The 21835-nt window shown below is 46.3% G+C and overlaps 1 protein-coding gene across 2 annotated transcripts; it reads right to left on the bottom strand.

Annotated features, from left to right (window-relative positions):
- Window positions 1-592: 592 nt before the first annotated feature.
- On the bottom strand, window positions 593-12692 carry PRODH2 (proline dehydrogenase 2). 2 transcript variants are annotated; one of them, XM_059904325.1, is made up of 10 exons: window positions 12435-12690; window positions 12162-12358; window positions 11933-12071; window positions 11741-11827; window positions 6024-6104; window positions 5785-5940; window positions 5515-5681; window positions 2387-2497; window positions 1905-1990; window positions 683-929 (listed from the first exon to the last, which is right to left on the bottom strand). In XM_059904325.1, the coding sequence occupies exons 1-10, from the start codon at window positions 12606-12608 to the stop codon at window positions 745-747; spliced, it is 1383 nt and encodes a 460-aa protein (XP_059760308.1). In that variant the 5' UTR covers window positions 12609-12690; the 3' UTR covers window positions 683-744. The 2 variants fall into 2 exon arrangements, with proteins under 2 accessions (XP_059760307.1, XP_059760308.1); XM_059904324.1 differs by lacking the exon at window positions 1905-1990 and having other exon boundaries at window positions 593-929; window positions 12435-12692.
- Between the last annotated feature and the right edge of the window lie 9143 nt (window positions 12693-21835).

Below are 21835 nucleotides of genomic sequence, written 5' to 3'. Positions count from 1 at the left end.
TTTATGCACATGCCCTTGTCTTGGAATGCTCTTCTCAGTATTCACTTGGTTATTCTTGTGAACTCTCTGGGACGCCCTCTTGATCACCAGGTGTCTCCTCTGGCCTCCTACAGCCTCCAGGCTTTTCCCAACGTTGCCCTGATACTCTGCCTGGGCTCCCCTCATCATAGCCCTGACCACCCTGGGCTGTCACTGTCTGAAGATGGGTCTGTCTACCCCTACTGGACTAAGAGCTCTGTGAGGCCAGGCGTGGGGTTGTGTTTGGTCACTGTTGTGTCCCTAGCACTGTTCACCTGGAAGCCTAGCTCAGAAGGAGACTCAGTAAATGCTTATTAAATGAAAGAGTGGCTTGTTTCTTCTCTCTGTCCCTCCGTGGACGTGTGGCCTTAGCCCAGCCTCTGGATTTCAGTGCCTCAGTGTCTGCCTTCATCTGTGCTCTTCACCTGGGCGTCCACTGGAGTGAAGACAATTCCCGCGTGAGCAACTAACTGGCTGAGTAGAGCTGACCCCAGGCCCATCGCAGGATCATCTGCCTCAGGGTTGGTGGGGGAGCTCATTAGCCTTTGATCAATGCCCTTGCTATGCTCTAGGGTCATCTAAAGATCTCTCTTGAGCCACAGAGCTCCCTTAGCTTGGGCTGGCTGAGGCTGAGATGAGCCCTTCCCCAAGGAGGTGGCTTCCGTACAGGGCAGCTGCCTGGGCAGCAGCTCAGGACCTTTATTGACCGTATGACCCCTGGGGGTGCTAATGGGGTACCCTCAGGCCCCGCCCCAGCAGCCTCCGCCGAAGTTCCTGGCTGAGCAGCTCCTGCTCCCTGCGGGCACCCCGCAGTACACTTCGGTTCTCCTGGGCCCTCCGGATCAGGTAGGGGATCACTTCCTCCAGGGAGCCATAGGGGATGGACTTGTACACGGCATAGCCAGCCTGCCCTGGAGGGAGAGTATTTGCAGGGTGTGGGCTGGTGTTTGGGGAGAGGCTCCCCCAGGCCCCATCTGGAACAGAGATTTCCACTTCTGAGAACATGGCAGACTAGGTGGGTTGGACAAAATCTCCCACTGAAAAAACTAAAAATCCTGGAGTAAACATTAAAAACAAAATCTTCTCAAAGTTATGAAAATGCTGCCAAGAGAATAAGGAATTTACTAATCCAAGAATTAAGAGAAAGTGAGAATCCAGAGAAGGAAGGGTTACACAAGAAGCATTTCTATCCTGAAGGCAAAATTGAGCTGCTATTTAATGACTTCAAAGCTGAGGGGGTACAGAAATGGAGGCCCAAAGCCTGACCAGGGTAAGAATTATAAAGGAGAACTTCCCCAGATTAAGTTGGAACCCCAAAATCTAGACCCTCAAAGTAAGAGTTAACAAGAAGTCAACCCTCCCACCCTCCCTCACTCCCAGGGAATGGCCTTGACCATGAGCAGAGCAAGGAAAAAAATAGAGAAATCCATCTCTGACAGGTTGTGGCCATGGGTTAGTCCCCTAAAATATTTGCAGCCCCAATTTGCATCCCTGGGATATCTCAAGAAACCTCAAGCTGTGAAGTTAGGGTGCACTGATTTTGTACCCCTTAGCACCTGGCAGCAGAAAACATAAATCTTCTGGTCTCAGGCCCTGGTGGACAACACAGTAAAGATAACAAAGCACACAGGTGACAAGATACCATGATGAAGAACCAACAAAAACAACAGACCACAGACACAGAGACACAGGCCTGCAAGGCCTTCAGCTATGGGACAGATCTGTCTGGAAGGGTCTGGCGCTGGGCCGGCTGCAGGCTCTAGATGGGAGCCTGGCCAGGCATTGCCTGGGAATGGAAGATGGGATCTGTTTGGGAGGGAATGAGGCCTGGGGCTGACTGGGTGGGATGTGGGAGTGGGGCTGGGAGGGACAGATCATTCACATACCCAGTGCCAAGGAGACATGGTCACACATCCCCAGAAGTTGTCCAAAACAGACAGGCCCATCCAGAGGAATGCCCAGCTCCCACATGCTACAGAAAAGGCCACATCATCAATCCAGACAGTGGCTGCATCCCGAGCTGAAAGTCAGCCATGATGCACTCATATGGTCATATGGCTGTTCTAGTTATTCAAATATTGAAGTACTTCCCAACTTACTGATAAATAACCACTGCCCTGGGCCCCCTGAAGGATCCCCAGTGAGTCCCCACTTCTTCCCTGGAACCCTGGGACCTCCCCATGCCCCAGCAAATCAGGGGCAATGCCTTGTTCAGCTGGGGCCTATGGGACCTGCAGGTGTAGCAGGAGTTAAATATTTTGAATATCCTCCCCAGATCCCCTTTGAACCTAGCGGCCCGCACTGTCCCTCCCCTTGTTCCACGTCCACCACCCTTTGGGCACCTATTTCCCGTTCCCCTACTTCCTACCGCTTGGTCGCCTGGTGAACAGAATCCTCATTGTGGGACGCCACCATGAGGGGGCACATGGGGCCACGATGGGACACCTGGGTCAGCATCAGCTCCAGACAGCGGCTGTAACTGAAGGGAGATGAAGGTCTGGCGTATGACACCTGGTAAGTGAGGGTTAGGCCCCAGGGACTGGGGATTTCTGTCCTTGGGAGGTGGGGTGCCTAAGGGCAAGGACCCTGAAGTCAGGAAGTACCTGCATCCCACCTGCCTCCGCTGCGAGAGACATCCCCCTCTGAGCCTTTTTATTCTCTTTCACAACCCACGTTCACCTAACAGTGTTGTTGTGAGGATGGAGTGAGATGAGGGTGGACATAAAGCCTCTGGCACAATGGCACTCTCACAGCAAAGGGCCGCATCACACAAGATGACATTTATCCAAGGTCATTCACTGCAGCAGTGTCTACAGAGCAGGGTTAGTAACAACCCAAAGGTCTGTAAGTGGGGGACCGGCTAAATGAGCACTCAGAGGAGAGTGGAGTGCCCCTGCGGGGGCAGGGAGACCCCGTGATTACATGTGGATGTGAGTGGACGTGAGCTGTGTCGGTGTGTTCATTTTCATATCATTTTGAGTTTTGAATCATGTGAATGTATTATTTATTCAAAATCTCTATTAAAACATGAATGGTACTGTGCTGGAGAAGATGTGGAGAAACTGGAACCCTCCCACCGTGCTGGTGTGAGTCTAAAATGCTGCAGCCACTTTGGAAAACCATCTGGTAGTTCCTCAAAAAGTTAAACATGGAGTGACCATATAACCCAGCGATTCCAGTCCTAGAGAACTCAACTTTTGAGAATGAAAACTGTATGTTTACACAAAAATGTGTATGTGAATGTTCATAGCAGCACTATCCACAATTGCCAAAAAAAGTAGAAACAATCCAAATATCCATCAACTGATGAAAGGATAAAACAAATGTGGACTCTCCATACAATGGAATATTATGCGACCATAACAAGGAATGAAGCACTGACACGTGCTACAACATGGTTGAACCTTGAAAACATTATGCTGAGTGAAAGAAGCCAGGTACAAAAGGTCACATATTATATGATTCCATTAATATGAAATGTCCAGAATAGACAAATCTATAGAGACAGAAAGTAGATTAGTGGTTGCCAGGGGCTGAGGGGGGGTGGGAATGGGGAGTGACTGCTAATGCATACGGGGTTTCTTTTTGAGGTGATGAAAATGTTCTGGAATTAGATAGTGGTGATCGCTGCACAATCTTATGAACATACTAAAGGCCACTGAATTGTACACTTTTAAATAGCAAATTTTACGATACGTGAATTATATCTCAGTAAAAAAATGGTGCCAAATGATTAAGCCTATGGGACACAAATGTGCCTAGGAACCTTCATGGGCTTGGATGCAAGCTTAGCCTTCGTGGCTTGGCAACTTGCTCTGGAAGCTTGGTAAGTACTTGCAACTCTACAAACCTCTCCTTGGTCCACTGTGAAATGGAATTGGGCTTTGAAAACGCCATGAGGACAGGGCCTGGTGGCCACCTTGGCTGCCACTGCAGCCATGGTCCAACACAGGTCCTGATCTAAATCAGGTGGTCAGGGACTTCCCTGGTGTTACAGTGGTTAAGAATCCGCCTGCCAATGCGGGGGACACGGGTTCGAGCCCCAGTCCGGGAAGACCCCACATGCCGCGGAGCAACAAAGCCCGGGCGCCACAACTACTGAGCCAAGCTCTAGAGCCCGTGAGCCACAACTACTGAGCCTGCGTGCCATAACTACTGAAGCCTGCGCACCTAAAGCCCGTGCTCCACAACAAGAGAAGCCACTGCAATGAGAAGCCCACGCACAGCAACGAAGAGTAGCCCCCGCTTGCCGCAAGTAGAGAAAGCCTTCACGCAGCAATGAAGACCCAACACAGCCAAAAATAAATAAATAAATAAATAAATAAATAAATAAATAAATTTAAAAGAAAAATAAATAAAGTGGTCAGCAAGTATGTATTGAAAGAATAAATTCTTTTTTTTTTTTTTTTTTTTTTTGGCTGCGGCCTCTCGGCTTACAGGATCTTAGTTCCCCAACCAGGAATTGAACCTGGGCCCCTAACAGTGAAAGCCCAGAATCCTAACCACTGGACTGCCAGGGAATTCCCTGAAAGAATAAATTCTTTCTTCCCAGGGCCATGGGATGGTGGCCCAAGGAACTCACAATGATTTGAGGTGAGTAAAAATGTGGGTTCTAGAGCCAGTCTGCCAAAAATCTTGGCCCTGCCACTCACTAGCTGTGTGACCGTGGGTAAGTGATTCCACTTCTCTGTGCCTCGATTTCATCCCCTGTGAAATGGGGATGATAATAATAGTATCTACCGCTTGGATTGTTTATTCATTCTTTCAACAGATCTGTACCGAGCACCCACCACACAGCAGGCGCAATTTTAAGCACTGGGGGTTCAGCAGTGAACAAATCAGAACGCCCTGCCCTCCTGGGCCCACGCTCCCGTGGGTGAGACGAATAATGAGCAACCGAATGTGAAACCTCAACTGCTGATAAGCGCCGGAAGAAAAATAAATCTAAGAAGTGAGTGGGTGTAGAGAGTTCTAGTTTTTGATAGGGAGGGCAGGAAGGTCCCCTGAGAAGGTACCAACAAGTAAAGACCTAAGGAGGTGAGGGATTGAGCCACACCACTGTCTGGAGATAGAAGGTTCTGGGCAGTGGGAACAGGAAGTGCAAAGGCCCTGGGGGTCATCAAGGAGGCCAGTGTGGCTGGAGTGAAGTGAGCGAGGGAACAGGATTGCAGGCCGCTGCAAGGATCTGGGGTTTATCAAGGGCACACTGGGAGCCATGGAAGGATTTTGAACTGAGGAGGGACAAGATCTGAGGCAGGTGTTAAGAGGCTCCCTCTGGCTGCAGGTGGGGACCGAATGGGGAGTGGGGATAGAGGAGGGAGCAGGAAGCCCAAGGAGGAGGCTGATCTCCAGGTGGGAAGTGACGGTGTCCTGGGCCGGGGAGAGGGAGTGCTGTGTAGACCCACATAGGATGCTCGGCACCATGGCGAGTGAGCTCTAATGAAAGGTTAGATGCTAATATTATTTGTCTCAGAGGCCAGCCCGCCCCAGTCCCACCTCTGATTGGTAGCCTTGTAGTCAGGCTGAGTGGGATCTTCGGTACCCTGGAGCCGGGCCACCTCTCTCTCCTTGTCCAGATACGCCCCTCGTACCAACTTCACCCCGAAGGCCAGGCCAGCCCTGTCTGCAGCCTCAGCATCCCGCCTCAGCTGCTCGTAGGTGTCCTGGCAGAGCACAGGGGCAGCTTCGGGTCAAGGTGCTGGGACCCCGGCCTGCGGTCCCCTCCCCCGGACCCCCCCCCCCCCCAGCCCCAAGTGCACCACACACCTTCAGATAGGCCTGGTAAGTGTTCCACACCCAGGGCCCGCCTTCCCTGGGGCTGTTCCAGCGAGTGGCCAGAGCGGCCACCAGCAGAGAGAGTGCAGGGTTCAGGCAGGTGTACTCAGCATCCACCAGGAGTCTCACATGCTGGGCCCGGGCGTGCTGAGGGTGAGAGAGACTGTGGTCGGGCCCCAGGTGACCAGCAAGCAGGTGCAGTGGAGCCAGACCGCGGCCGCAGGTGTTACCTGTACCACCCGGTGCAAACGGCTCAAGGAGGCCTGGAGATGCCGGGTTTGCTCGGCATTGAGGCAGGAGACCTGGAGGTCCTGTGGGGGGCAGGGGGTGGCAAGAGCAGTTCAGGGCTACTGGACCCTTCCAGAGCCTAAGTCTTCTCTCCCCCACCAGCAGGAAGGGAAAAAATGTTTAGAAATTGTTAGAAATCTGAAAAATAGCTGTATCACATTGATATTATTTATTGATTGATTGATATTATTTATTTATTATTATTTATTATTTATTTATTGTATATTTATTTATACAGTGGTTGAGAGCTCAGAATCTGAGTTTGAATCCTGGCTCCACCACTTACTGTGTGGCCTTGAACAAATCATATAACCCCTCTGGGCCTCAATGTTCTCCTCTGTAAAATGGGGGTGATAATAATAACTACCTCATGGAGTTGCTGTGTGGATAAAAATGGGTTAATATATGAGATGTGCCTGGACATAAACAGGACAGGAGAGTGGCAGAATATGATAAGCACTCAATACATGTTATAATAATAGGTGGCTTCAAATGCCATCTTATGTATTTAATCTTCACAATGATCCTAGTAGGCAGATGTTATTCCAAGCTCCATTTTCCAGTGGGAGAGTGATGTAACTTGGAATTAGCATCTAGAAAGTGCTTGGAACAGTAGCTAGATCATAATAAGAGCCATAAGTGTTACCTTGCATTAGTCTCTTGGGACCTCAGTTTCCTCATCAAACTTTGAAGGCCTCATTGCAACTCACAAGGCTCCCCTGGTCTGGCCCCTCTGCTCTCACCTCCTCCCACCCTCCGCCTGGCTTACTGCCCTCCAGCCTCACTGGCCTCCCTGTGAGTCTTTGAACATGCCAGGTACCTTCCCACCTCAGAGCCTTTGCTCTGGCTGTTCCTTCCGCCTGGAACACTTTTCCCCTAGATGTCCACTTACTTCACTCCAACCTCTCCGCAGGGTCTTTATTTCAATGCCACCTTCTCTATGAGGTTTTCTCTGGTTTGAACTTGCAGCTCCCTTCCTGGGGCTTTCCTTTCCCCTTCCTCAGCCTTATTTTTCCCTACGATGGCTGTCTATACTTGTAACATATCAGCTTTGTTTTTTGGTTTTTGTTTTAGTATAATTAAACATGTATGACATTTTTTCACACACTTATGGATAGAGTGAAGAGAGGGCAATGTTTCTCTGTGTCTGTCTCTGCGCCACACTCCCCATCTGAATCCAAGATCATTTGATTGTAAGGGAACAATAAACAGAAACCTTTCAAAAGAGCTCAAGTGAAAAGGCAGTTTACTGATAGGGGAAGCTCTCGGAGCCCTATTTCAAGAGTACCTACTTTATCTGCATTAATTAATTTGATCCCCTAAAACAGTTAAGTAAATATTATTCCCAATTTCCAGATTAGGAAACTGAGACCCCGAGGGGTACTAGAACCTAAACTTGAAAAAGAATGATTTTCCTGGCTCGGTGCACTGCCCCCCCAACCACCCCTCACCGGCATGAGGCTGGCAAGCCCCGACTGGGCTTTAGTTTTTTTGTTTTTGTTTTTGTTTTTTTTAAAGATAAGCTTTTTTTTTTTTTTAATTTATTTATTTTTGCTGTGTTGGGTCTTCGTTTCTGTGCGAGGGCTTTCTCTAGTTGCGGAGAGCGGGGGCCACTCTTCATCGCAGTACGTGGGCCTCTCACTCTCGCGGCCTCTCTTGTTGCGGAGCACAGGCTCCAGACGCGCAGGCTCAGTAGTTGTGGTGCACGGGCTTAGTTGCTCCGCGGCATGTGGGATCTTCCCAGACCAGGGCTCGAACCCGTGCCCCCTGCATTGGCAGGCAGATTCTCAACCACTGCGCCACCAGGGAAGCCCTGGGCTTTGGTTTTAACAATTGAGTGTCTCTTGTGCCTCCCGGACTAGCAAGTAATTACCTCGAGGGCAGAGATTTTGTTTATCTCGGTCATCATCCCCACCCCTGGCACAGCACCTAGAATGTGGTAGATGTTCAACAAACGTTTAGGGAATTGTTACATTTGTAACGTGGAAATAATAACTGTCCCTAATTCAGGGTCCTCTTACGGGGATTCGAGGGTGAATGTGAGCTGCTGGTGACTCAGGGAGTCCAGCTGGGTTCAAAGGCATTGGGAAGTTAAAGAAAGAGGAACAGGTGGAATCTAGGGCTCCGTTATAGTCAACAGGATGGATATGGATCCCGTCCTGGGGGAGAAGACTCTCCAGCAGAAGGGAAGGGTGAGGGCACCTGTGGAGTTCTTCTCCCCAGTCAGAGAATTGTCTCCCTGTGCGGCATCATCCCAGGGGAGTTCTGGGGTGTGAGCAGCTGGTGGAGCCGCCACCCTCACAGAGGGCCGACAGGGTGCCAGGTGCTGTTTCAGGGCCTCATTTACCCTTCACCACCCTCTGAAGTAGGGACTATCGTCATCCCCATTTTACAGAGGGGGAAACAGAGGTGAAGGCACAGAGAGGTGAAGTCATTCGTCTAAAATCACACAGCTTGGGACTTCCCTGGTGGAGAATGGTTAAGAATCTGCCTGCCAATGCAGGCGACATGGGTCCGAGCCCTGGTCTGGGAAGATCCCACATGCCGCGGAGCAACTAAGCCCGTGCACCACAACTACTGAGCCTGCGCTCTAGAGCCACGAGCCACAACTACTGAGCCTGCGTGCCACAACTACTGAAGCCCATGCGCCTAGAGCCCGTGCTCCACAACAAGAGAAGCCACCGCAATGTGAAGCCCGCGCACTGCAACGAAGAGTAGCCCCCACTCGCCACAACTAGAGAAAGCCCACGCGCAGCAATGAAGACCCAACACAGCCAAAAATAAAAATAAATAAATAAATAAACATAAAATCACACAGCTTGACCTGGGATTTAAACCTCAGCATCTCCAGGCAGAGAGTAAATGCTTCCCTCGAACACATATAAACCACTTAGGACAGTGCGTGGCACGTTGTGAGTGGTAAGTTCTCCACCATTAATTTACTGTTTCAGACTCACTTGCTCCATTCATTTACTCATTTATTTAACGTATGTTTATCACATCTTGTCTAGGTGCCATGGCCTGGGAGATGGCCGTGAACAGGACAGTTATGAATCGTGCTGTGGAGCCAGTGGCTGTGAAGACCAAGGATGGGTGGGGCCTGGGATCTGGGATGGGGGTGGTAGGACTGCTCTGAGATGGGGACAGGAGGAAGGGGCAGGTCTGGGGAGACACAGGCCAGCGTGGGACCCAGCTGGTGTGAGGGGTCTGGGGGACGTCCAAGCGGAGGTTCCAGAGGGGCTCAGGGGAAAGGCTGGGTCTGGAGACAGAAGGCAGGCATCATGAGTGCAGAGCAGGGAAACAGGCTGTAGGGGTGGGTGAGAAGGGCCCTTCGAGGTGAGCAAGGACTGAGAGGGGAGTGAGCCGGGACCTCACCCTGGGGAACCTCCATATTTAAGAGTCAGGCAGAGTAAAACCTAACAAAGATTGAGAATGAGCTGGCAGAGATGGAAAAGGAACACCAGGTCTGATGGTGTTGGGGAAGCCAAGGGAAGCTAGTGACACAAAGGGATGAGGGCCCCTCTGTCATCGTGCAGGTGCCAGCCTGCCAGGGGCTTTAGTCTTTAAAACCACCCTGGGAAGAAGTTACTATCACTGTCCTCACATGCGTAAACTAAGTTCATGAAGAGGTGAAATTCGGTACACTCCAAAGCTGATCCTTTGAAGCACTGAGTCCTGCTTCTGTATGTTCTGTGGCACATATTAAAAATTACAAATTAAAAAAAGAAACCTCAGCAGGTCGCAGGCAGCATTATTTGGGGTGACGGAGACTCAGAGGCCACCCGGGTGTCCATCCCAGGAGAGGTAAACCATGCGGCCAGAAGCAGCAATTAAAAACAATGGATTAGGGACTTCCCTGGTGGTCCAGTGGTTGGGACTCCACACTCCCAGGGCAGGGGGCCCAGGTTCGATCCTTGGTCAGGGAACTAGATCCCACATGCTGTAACTAAGGGTCCACATGCTACAACTAAAAGATCTCGCACGCGGCAACGAAGATCCCACGTGCCACAACTAGGACCCAGAGCAGCCAAATAAATAAATAAATAATTTTAAAAATGGATTAGATGTACACAGAGATGCTTGGAGGGATCTTAAAATCAGAGTGCTCAGTGAAAAAAGTAAGAAACAGAATGCCATAGATAACATAATGTTACTTGTGTGCGTTTAAAACTATACCCTCCCCCCCGCCACCCCAGCCCCATTGATGGAGAAGGGCACAAGGGAACTTCCTGCAGTGATGGAAATGTTCTATACCTTGATAGGGATTTGAATTGCTCAGGTGTGTATCTGTCAAAGCTCATCAAAGGGTACATTTACAATGTGTGCATTTCATTGTATGTAAATTTTACCTGAAAAGAAATAAATACTGAGCTCTAATTGGTGATGGGCATTCTGAAGCATTTGGGGGAGAAGTGTGCTGATGTCTGCAAGTTACTTTGAAATGCATCAAAAAAATGTGGATTGATGGGTGGATAGAGGAATAGATAGAAGGATAGATACGATTTGAAGCAAGTATATGCCCAGTGGCATGGACATACATACACTACCAAATGTAAAACCGATAGCTAGTGGGAAGCAGCCACATAGCACAGGGAGATCAGCTCGGTGCTCTGTGACCACCTAGAGGGGTGGGATAGGGAGGGTGCGAGGGAGGGAGACGCAAGAGGGAGGGGATATGGGGATATATGTATATGTATAGCTTTGTTATAAGGCAGAAACTAACACACCATTGTAAAGCAATTATACTCCAATAAAGATGTTTTAAAAATAAATAAATAAATAAATAAAGCAAGTACAGTTAAATGTTAACGGCAGCAGGTATATGGGTGTTCACTGTAAAATTCTTTCAACTTTTCTGTATTTTGAAAATTTTCATAATAAAATGTTGGAAAAATATGCCCCCAAAGAGCATATACTTGGCAAAACAAAATCACAGTAACAAAGAGATACATGCTGCTGATGGCAGGGAAGGTAGAAATAAGATATGGAAATAAAGAATAGACGAAAGAGGGACTTCCCTGGTGGTGCAGTGGTTAAGACTCCGTGCTCCCAATGCAGGGGGCCCGGGTTCGATCCCTGCTCAGGGAACTAGATTCCACATGCATGCCGCAACTAAGGGGCCTGCCGGCAACAACTAAAGAGCACATGTGCCACAACTAAGGAGCCCACCTGCCATGACTAAAGCCCGGCGCAACCAAATAAATAAATGAATAAAAGAAATATTTTTCAAAAGTTACAGTTAATTAAAAAAACAAAGAATAAATGAAAGAACAAATGAGTGAATGAATGAACCAAAACCCATTGGTCTAATCATAGCTTCCAGCTAGTTAGCACACACTAGCATAGCTGAGTTGATTGATAAAATATTGATTACTTTCTTCTAGTTGGTAAAGAGCTGCTGTCTCAATCTCTCCTCTGAGAGCTCCCAGCCCCCAGGCCCCTCCCCTAGAGTCCCCAGGTGACCCATGTTCCATTTATTCCAGCCATGCCCCAGGTCTGTAGCCACATTTATTCTGATCATTCTAAGCCTGGAAAGTAGAGGTAGTTAAATATTTTGAACATGCCGCTTGCGGGTGCCTGCTACCTCCAAGTCCAGGGGGCTCTGCTTCCCCCACATTCCCCACCAGCCATTCAATCTCCCCCAGCCTGAGGCCCTTACCCGCCCAGAGTCCATGGCTTCTGCCAGTCTTTCGGGGCTCAGCTCCAGGGAACCCCCCGGCCTTCGGACCCGCGAGGTTAGCTCCTTCTGGAATGGGGTGGGAGGTGGGGTGGTAGGTGGGGTGGTAGGTGGGGTGTGAGGGGGACCTGGCGGGCAGCCACCCCGTCCCCCCCCCCACCACCGGTCCCTTACACAGAGGCGAGTGTTCATCAGCGCCGTAATCTTCAGCTGCATGAGGATGTTTCCGGTCGGGCCAGGGGTCTCCAGGAGGCCTCGCGACAGGTCCACGCATCGAAGCATAGCGCTGAGGTTCCCCTCGTACCAGGCCTCGCTGCCCAGCCAGCAGGCGTCAGGGTTTGGAGCCCACTCACCCCCTTCTTGCAAGCCCCCCGGCCACCCTGGTCCCTGGCCCCCGACTCACCCAGTCTTGACAGCTGAGTCTGGCTCCTCCTCAGTGGGCACCGCCAGCAGGGGCCGGAGGCCTAGGGTCTGGAGCTGTTGGACACAGCCCCTCACCTCCTCTGTGGTCTCACCAGCCACGAACTGCCCGTAGATGGATGCTCGCAGAAGCGCGCCCGAGAGCTGGGACCCCAGGAGTCGCTGAGACCAGGCTTGGAGCTGGGGTGACAGGGAGCAAGGGCTCAGAGCCTGGCCCTGGGGACCCCCTGGGCCAGTCCCCAGGGTCACTGCTCACCGCCAGGCCGTGGGTGACCAGAGGGGGCCAGGCACACAGCCGTAGCACCAGCAAAGCCCGGGTCAGTTCTCCGGTGCCCTTGAGGTGGAAGGCCCCACCATCAAAGCTCAGGGGCTTCCAGCCCCCAGGGGAGGGGCCAGCTTGGGAGCAGAGCGCACGGCAGGTCCAGAGCATCAGGAGTCCTTCGCCACTTCCACACCAGGTCAGGGGGCTTTGGGGGCAGCTGGTCCGCCTAGTGCCCCTTGCCCAGCCAGGGGCAGTGACTGATTAACCAGACCGTAACCAGGGAAAGGCAAATCTTTAGGATCATAGGCTCCTTGGGGGGCAGTTAATTATTAACTTATGGGGACATAGTTCAGAATAATGGGGACAGGAAAGGAAACCCCCCAAAACAGCCCCCAACGACCCTCAGAATAACAGCTCACAATTATTAGGTGCCCATCATACGCCAGTGGGTGTTAAGTGAGAATGTGGGTTCTGGGAGCAAGGCAGTGTGGCTTTGTGATCTTGGGAAAGTTATTAACCTCTCTTGTTGCAATTGCTTCATCTTAAAATGGGAGAGAGGGTAGTGCTACTGAATAAATTTGAAAATGCACATAACCTTTTACCTATCTGTCCCATATTAAGTATATATCTTAGAGAACTTGAACATGGGCATCAGGAAACATGTACAGGAAGAAATGTTCCCAGCAGTATTGTTTGTAATAGCCCCAAATGGGAACTACCCAAATTTCCATCAACTGGAGAATGGATAAATACATTGTGGTGTAGTCATACAACAGAATACTATAGAGCATTGAAAAGAGCATAAACTACTGATACATACAACCACATGGATAAATCTCACACACGTGGTGTGTGAAAGAAACCAGACACCAAACAGCCAAACAGGACATGTTGTCTTATTCTATTCAAAAAACTCAAAAGCAGGGATAATGAAATGGCAATATAGTATGGGGGATACAGACATGGGTGGTCAAACTATAAAGAAAAGGCAAGCAAGGAAATTATTATCACAAAAGTCAGAAAGGTGGTCACCTCAAGGGATTAGAGGAGTTGTAACTGGGTAGGGGCTCATGGGGGCTTCTATGTCCTTTTTTTCTTAACCTGATGATGATTCACAGTTGTTCACATTATAAGTATTTTTTAAAGCCATACATTTATATTTTACACTCCTGAATGTACATTTCACAATAAAATAAAAATAAGAAATTAATCATAGTATCAGCCTCACGGAGTTGTTATGAGGATCCAGTGAGCTCGTGGACACACACAGCCTGGTATACAGTATGTGCTCAATACATACTGGCTGTGATCATTAAGTTTTGTGTACGTACAACCCCATTGGTGTCTATGCCCCTGATGAGGTATATGACATTAATCACCCCTGTGTTTAGGGATCCCCAAAACCACCTCAGGCTCACCGATTCGCTGGAGGGACTCAACTCAGAAAAGCTGTTTTACTCATGGTTATGATTTATTACAGTGAGAGGATACAGATCAAAAATACCAAAGGGAAGAAGCTATGGGACATAGGAGACACACGACCTGGAGACACCAAGACAAGACATAGGTCCTGGAGACACCAAGGCAAGCTTCTCATTGTCCTTTCCCAGTGGAGCCTAGTGAATGGTGCTCAATTCTCCCAGCAACAAAACATGAAAACACACATGGAGTGCCACAGCCAGGGACATTCACATGATCCATGGTGTCCAGACTTTTTATTGGGGGTCAGTCACATGGGCATGGCCTACCTCCCACATGACTGACCTTAGTCTCCAGCCCCTCCAGGGGTCAAGCTTATACTGCACAGCCCAAGGACCCCAGGTAAACAAAGATACTCCTAACAAGCAGGATATTCCAGGGGATTAGAGGTTACCCCCCAGGAGTTGGACAAAATTAATCCTTTAATGCACAACCTCCAATTCACAGATAGTAAAAGTGGAGCCTCAGAGAGGTAAAGATGTCTGAAGTGACACAGCCAGTGGCCAAGTGTGGATTTAATGTCCTTGTCCCCTAAACCCCAGGAATAAAATTTTAACCACCCTTTTTGCAGTCTTTTCCTCAGTACCTAATTCACAGAATCAAGGGACAAGAGTCAGACTATAAATCCAGAAAATCCTGGGTTAAAAAGTCTTTAAACTTTTTTTTATTACATGCACAGTTCATATTTTAAAATTAAAATAATACAAAAGGAAAAGGAGTGAAACAGTTTCTCCAACTCCTCAATTCATGCCTCTAAAGCAACAGGGTATCCTTGCAGAGGATAGTTTGTGCATAGAAACACACCTATATAGCTCCTTTTTGTTACATAAATGAGAAAATACTACTTGTCCCTTTGCACATTGATTTTTTTACTTAATGTATTTTGAGGGATTGTTTCCACCTCAGCACATATAGCTGGATCTCAGATTTGAAAGATTTTATGTTATTTCTTTCTTTAATCTTTGATAGATTTCACCAGCAAAGCCATCTGGGCCTGGAGCTTTCTTTGTGGGAAGGATTTTAATAATAAGTTCAATTTCTTGAATAAATATATTTTCTATTGCATCTTGAGTTACTCTCATATGTTATGTTTTTCAAGGAATTGGCATTTCATCTAAATTGTCAAGGCCTTGACACAAAGTTGTCATAATATTCTCTTTACATCCTTTTAATGGTGACAGAATTTGTAGTGATAATCTCTCTTCCAATCTTGATATTAGTAATTTCTGTTCTCTCTTTTTTTCGTGATCAATCTAACTGGGGATTTTACCAATCTTGTTGATTTTTTCAAACTTTGGCTTTGTTCATTTTCTCTATAGTTTGCTGATCTGCCTCATTTTTAACATTTGCAGATTGTTGTGTTGAATGGATTCCCATCACTGATAATTTCTTCACTTTCCCTGACATTTTATCATGAAAATTTGCAAAGTTTAAAGTTGTCTTATAGAATGTCCTACATATTGTATTTGCCTGATTATGATGTCATTTAATGTGTTCCTTTATCTTCTGTATTTCCTGTAAACCAGAGTTTTGATCTAAAGTCATAAATTTTTAAATTTATTTTTTTGAAGTATAGTTGATTTACAATGTTGTGTTAATTTCTACCATACAGCAAAGTGATTCAGTTATACATATATATACATCATTCTTTTTCATATTCTTTTCCATTTTGGTTTACACAGGATATTGAATATACTTCCCTGTGCTATACAGTAGGACCTTGTTGTTTATCCATTCTATATATAATAGTTTGCATCTGCTAATCCCAAACTCCCAACCCATCCCTCTCCCACCCCTTGGCAACCACAAGTCTGTTTATGTCTGTGAATCTGTTTCTGTTTCATAGATAAGTTTTTTGTGTCATATTTTTGATTCCACATGTAAGTGATATCATATGGTATCTGTCTTTCTTTTTCTGACTTATTTCACTCGGTATGATAATCTCTAGGTCCATCCACGTTGCTGCAAATGGCATGATTTCATTCTTTTTCATGACTGAGTAGTATTCCATTGTATATATGTACCACATCTTCTTTATCCATTCATCTGTTGATGGACATTTAAGTTGTTTCCATGTGGATAAGATCAACTTCTTGAGTCACTGCTGATCTGGCAAGAAGTAGCAGAGACCACAAGAATCACTCCCTCAAAAAAGTCATGATCTGACAGGGGACAGAGTAGGGGGCAGCTGGGAGAGGTAGACTTGATCTAACAGTGGTCACTGACAGCAGCGCTGCTTACCAAGGTGCAGTGGTGTTGCACTCATCGCTCCAGTAGAGGCGGTGCCAAGATCTTCCCCTCTCTCATGACAAAATTAGTTATCCAGGCGTGTTTGACGTTTTCCAAGGATGTTTATGCTGGAGGGTAGGCAGGCAGGCCCTGATTGCTCTTTAATTAAGTTACAAGGAGATATATAGCAGTGGGAAAACTCAGTTCTGGGTGGGAAAGGCACCTTAGTGGGATTTGGAGAAGATATTTTTTATTTCTCAGCTGGCAGATCTTACTTTTTTTCCCCCCTTGCTTGTTCTCAAGGAGATAGAACCAGGACTTCCCTGGTGGAACAGTGGTTAAGACTCCACACTCCCAATGCCGGGGTCCCGGGTTTGATCCCTGCTCAGGGAACTAGATCCCACATGCATGCTGCAACTGAGAGTTCACACGTCACAGCTAAGGAGCCCGCGTGCCACAACTAAGGAGATAGAACCAAGCGGCAGCAGGTGAACTGCTTGCATTTAGGGATCTCAAAGATTAATGGTGATAGAGGGAGATTATTGAAGGGAAAACGAATTTGCTCCTTTCTCAAATTAGGCATAGGTGAGCCACACTTACACTGAACTAGTGATGTGTGTGGTTGTCTTCTATTTCCTGTAGTAGGAGGAAACTAGCCTGCTCCCTGACCGCTGACAATGTGTTAACCAATCAAAGAATTTAGTTCTACTCCCAGGGTAGAGATGTGGGGGGTGAACTGGGGTGTGGTGATGAGATTATTATCAGTCTGATGTTGATATTTACAAATGTGAAAAGTACAGACTGTCCCAGGATGGGGCCATCCAAGACTAGGGGTGAGTTCTTTAGGGTTATCGAGCAAGAGGGATGAGAAATGGGAAATCTCATCAGTAGTTAACCTTGAGGTCTGTCCTAAAAGAGAAGATAAATCACTCTAAAATAATGATGTTCCAGCCTGGTAATATATAAAAAAAAAAATCACCAAGCACTCAAGAAAGTAAGCCACCGTGAGTGAGGGTTAGCAGAAGCAACTGCTCCAGTTATCAACTGCTGCAAAATAAACTACCCCTAATATTGGTAGCTTTAAAAAATAGCGATAATTTGTTCTGCTTACAATTTCTCAATTTGGGCAGGGCTCAGTTCAGTTGTTTGTTTCTGTTCCATGTAGTATGAGCAGGGTTGGCTCAACTTGAGGCTGGAGGATGCACTTTCAAGATACTGTACTCACATGCCTGACAACTTGGTGCTGGCTGTTGGCTGGAGATTCCGTCAGGTCTGCGGGCTGGGGGCCTCAGTTCCTCTCCATAGGATGCTTGGATTTCTTTGCAGCATGGTGGTGGAGTTCTTAGAGTGAGCATCCTAAAGGAATCAGGGAGGAGTTGTACTGTCTTTTATGACCTAGCTTTGGAAATCACAATGTCACTTCTGCCATAGTCATAAACTTGCCCTGTGTCAAGTCATATTGTAAAGAGCAAATCTTGTTTTGGCCATCTTTGGAAAAATACAATATAACACAACAACAAACAAAAGATTCAGACCTGCAAGAATTTCAGATATTGGAATTGTCAAAATCAGACTACAAACTAGCCCTTTGTAAAATGTTTAAAGAAATAAAATATACAATCACAAATGTAAGCAAGCAACAAGAGAGTATCAGGAATGAAAAAAGTGGATTTGAAAAATAAAGATGAAACTTTTAGAGATTAAAAATATAATAAATGCAATTCCCACAATAAAAATTAAACCAGTGGATTAGACATAGCTGAAGACAGAACTTTTGAACTGAAAGATTTATCAGAGGAAATTACATAGCACAGACAAAGAGATGGATATGTGAAGGAGAGATTAAGATAACATCAAATATCTGATAAAAGACCAAAAAGCAGAAAATAGAATGGAGGAACAGCAATCTTTGAAGAAATGATGGCTGAGAATTTTCCAGAACTGATGAAAAATATGAATCCACAGTTCCAAGAAGCAAGTATATCCTAAACAAGATAAATAAAAATAAATTCATGCCTAATACATCAAAACAAAATTGCACAACACTGAAGACAACCAGATCTACTATTTACCTCTGCATCCTCCAGAGTATAGTATGGACTAGATGCCCCACAAATTCTTATTGAATAAAATGGGTGGGCATACCAGGTCGAGATCACAGACGATTTAAAGGCAAGGAGGTAGAAACAACTATAGAGGAGAAAAGCATTTCTTCTTAACTACCTGAAACACAGAACTAGGATTGGTAGAAAGTGAAGTTGAAAAATGACAGTGCGGTGGGGGGCAGAGGCTAGGTGGGGAACCTTGAGCTCCTGGCAGAGCAGGCAGAACACAACAGGCTGCTCAACAGTAGCTAGGGACGGTTCTTAAATGAAGTTCCCAGACGGTCCTTCCGTGGGTGACCACCCACTTCCTGCTGAGAGTGAAAGGGGCTTTAATATTAGCTCAGAGAACAGCTGCTGGGGTCAGAGTCCTCTCATTGGTTCTGACTGGGTCACCTGATGACCCGTAAGCCAATCACTGGGCTTAGAAAATAAGACACTCTGGTTGGTCAGTTCCGAGGGCTATCCCTATTCGTGGAGCCCCAGGTAGAGTGGGCTATATACAAAGCACAAAGCGTATCTGAAGCAGGAGACTAGGCACCGATGCTTCCCAAGAGAAGACTGCACGTCACCAGGAAAAGGGTGAATGAACTCTGGATGACAGAACAACTGAGCTCATGGGTAATTCTGATGGTTCCGGAAGAGAATACATAAAAAGAACTTAGAAAAGGGATTGGCATGTGGAAACAGCTCATAAATGCTGTCTGTCCGTTGTTGTCATTTCAACTATTCAGTGGCTTCGTATCACCCATAGGATAAAGTACAAACGCCATAAGATGACCTTCGTGATATATCTTTGCCCATCTCGCCAGCCTCAATTCCTACCTCTCCCTGCCTTGACAGTTATTCTCCAGCGACAATTTTAAGAAAATCCCTCCGCACACTGTGCTCCTGCGGTCCCCTATGTCTTGATGCCCTGCACAGCTACTTAGCCTTTAATATTGGGGCTCAGTGACCACTTAACATGCAGAAGACACTCCCACCACCACCACCAAGTTATTATCTCCAGCACAGACCCGTCCGCTGAGCTCCCAATACACAACCAATCTTCTGGTAGATTGGTTCTTCTCAAACGGGGCGGTACCGCCCCCTGGTGGGAGTTTTGGGAATTTACGCAAACGTTTTCGATTGCCGCGTTGACGGAGGGCGCTACAGACATTTAAGAGGCCAGCGTCAAGGCATGCTGCTGGATACTGCGTCCGCGTCCTGCACAACTTGAAAACATCGTTAAAGGCATTCATATGGGTAAAAGGATAAGTTTATAATTATCTGAAATTAATATAAATACGCATGCATGAAAAATTTTGGTATGGTTTAAAATATACGAACTTCTTTTCTGAAACGAAACTATACAGTAAATAGAGTGGCAGTTATAATTTATTTGTTCAGAACGGTACCAAGCGTTGTTAACCATATCAGAAAATTATAATTCCAACCATAATGCCATCTATGAGATATAATGTAAAAAATTTAATGATATATAACACACATAAAGAAATGTGCCCATATCACAAGTATTCAGTGTGATAAATTTTCAGAAAATGACAACACCTGTGTAACTAGCACCCAGGTCAAGGAGCAACATTATCAGTCTCGTAAAAACCCTCCTTGTGTCCCTTTCCAATCACTGTCTCCCTCTCCCCCAAAGGTAACCACTCTTGCCACAAATCAGTTTTGACTGTTTTTAACTGTAAAGAGATGAAATCATACAGTATGTTCTCTTTTGGGTTTGTTTTAATTCAACACTGTGTTTGTGAGATTCATCCATGTTGTTGCTCTAGATAGTCTTCATTTCCGCTATGATCTCCTTTTTTTAACCCAACTTGAGCCAATCCGATTTGATCTGTCTGAAATTTGGAATAAAGGCACTATATTTCAGAGTCAGGCAAGGGTGTGGTGCTCTAGAACTGGGGCAGTCAATTCGTGGACAAGCAATAATTATGGACAAAGAGGGAAGCTAGGTATCTACAAGGAGAGAATGGAGGAAACCTGCTGAGGGATGTAGACAAAAGATGATGTGACTGATGAAAGATAAAAAGAACTGGATAGATTTGCACAACCCATGAGACCCAGTTGTACTTCCGATTCTTTTCTTCTATGACATTGTCGTGCACCTTTACAATGCACTTTTTAGAATCAACTTTTATTCTGATGTGATATCAGGCCTACGGAAAAGTTCTAAGAAGGATACAAAGCATTTCAATACAGTTCACCCTCATTCCGCAAATGTCAACGTTTTACCTTTGTTTTATCCTTTTCTATCTCTCTGTATAAACACACATTATTTTTCTCAGTTGTTTGAGAGTAAACTGAAGACACAATAACCTTTTACCCTAAATGATTAAGTGTACATTTCCTAAGAACAAGGCATTCTCTTACCCAACCATAGTGTAATAGAATTAACATTGACACAATATTGTTATCTAATCTACAATTCTTACTCAGTTTTGTCAATTGTCCCCATAATACCCTTTATAGAAAATATGTGTTGCCCTCAGTTGCCATGTCTCTTTAGTCTCCTTTAAGCTGGAACAATTCAGTCTTCTTTTGTGTTGTATGACCCTGACATATATGAAGATTACAGGACAGCTATTTTGTAGAATATCCTTCAATTTCAATATGTCTCCCTCATGGTTAGATTCAGGTTATACACTTCAGTCAGGAATATCATTGACATACTGTTGTATCCTCAATATTTCATATCAGCAGGCCCATGATGTCAATTTCTTACATGCCTGGTAATGTTAACTTTGATCATTTGGTAAAGTGGCATCTGTCAGGTTTCCTCCGCTGTGAAATTACTATTTTTCCCTTAGTAAGTAATAAAGTAAATGCCTTTTAGCTCTACTAATTTGAGTGAGTTTCTTCCCCTTGTAAATTATTCATTTCTGTATCAGTTTACTAAGGACCCCATTCAAACTGGCTTAAGGGAGAGGGTAATTTATGGTTGCAACTAACTAACTGAAGACACCATTCAGATTTACCTAAGGGAAAAGGGGAATGTATAGTCCAGGAGTGGCTCTGACTTTGGGTATAGCTGGATCCAGGGACTTAGCATAATTAGGAACTTGTCTTATTCAATGATATCTATATGAATTAAGAGGGAGTCGATTCTGGGCAGACAGAAGCAATAGATATCTGTTACATTGATTCAAACAGTAGCAAAGAGGAAGTAAAAAGTGCGTGAAGAGACCCAACCACAGCCCGGGGGTTCCTTTGGTGAGCCTTACCCAAGTGGTTTATGTGGTTCTGAGCAACCCAGGACCTGGATTATCCACATATTTTGTTCCCTGGCCATAATGATTGGTTCAGGGATGGACGTTAAGACCCAAGCTGGGCTGACAAAAGACAGCCCCAAGACCTTCCAGAACTATTGGCAAAAGATGTACTCTGGCTCCTAAGCTTGTGGAATGCCAGCCTAGAACTGCAAGTGGTCATCTTTGTTTCCCAAATGAAGGGTCTACCTGAGAATGAAGTCAACACAGAGAACAGCAAAGCCAAGAGAGACAGAGAGATAGACCCCTCATAGCTTTGTTTCAATAAATTCACCTTTTCTCCTTAGCCAAAGTGGAAACAGAATGTTGT

Source organism: Balaenoptera ricei, chromosome 19 (genome assembly GCF_028023285.1).
Source record: "Balaenoptera ricei isolate mBalRic1 chromosome 19, mBalRic1.hap2, whole genome shotgun sequence".
NCBI lineage: Eukaryota > Metazoa > Chordata > Mammalia > Artiodactyla > Balaenopteridae > Balaenoptera > Balaenoptera ricei.
The sequence above is the reverse complement of the archived record's forward strand: the minus strand, read 5'-3'. Positions and strand labels throughout refer to the sequence as shown.

Excerpts from the sequence above, each read along its gene's own strand:
- PRODH2 (XM_059904324.1), bottom strand. The coding sequence starts at position 12,608 with ATGCTCTGGACCTGCCGTGCGCTCTGCTCCCAAGCTGGCCCCTCCCCT. Across the intron at positions 6,105-11,740 it reads AAGCCATGGACTCTGGGCGG|GACCTCCAGGTCTCCTGCCT; the intron begins GTAAGGGCCTCA and ends TGCCCCCCACAG. Across the intron at positions 930-2,386 it reads GTTCACCAGGCGACCAAGCG|GGCAGGCTGGCTATGCCGTG; the intron begins GTAGGAAGTAGG and ends CTCTCCCTCCAG.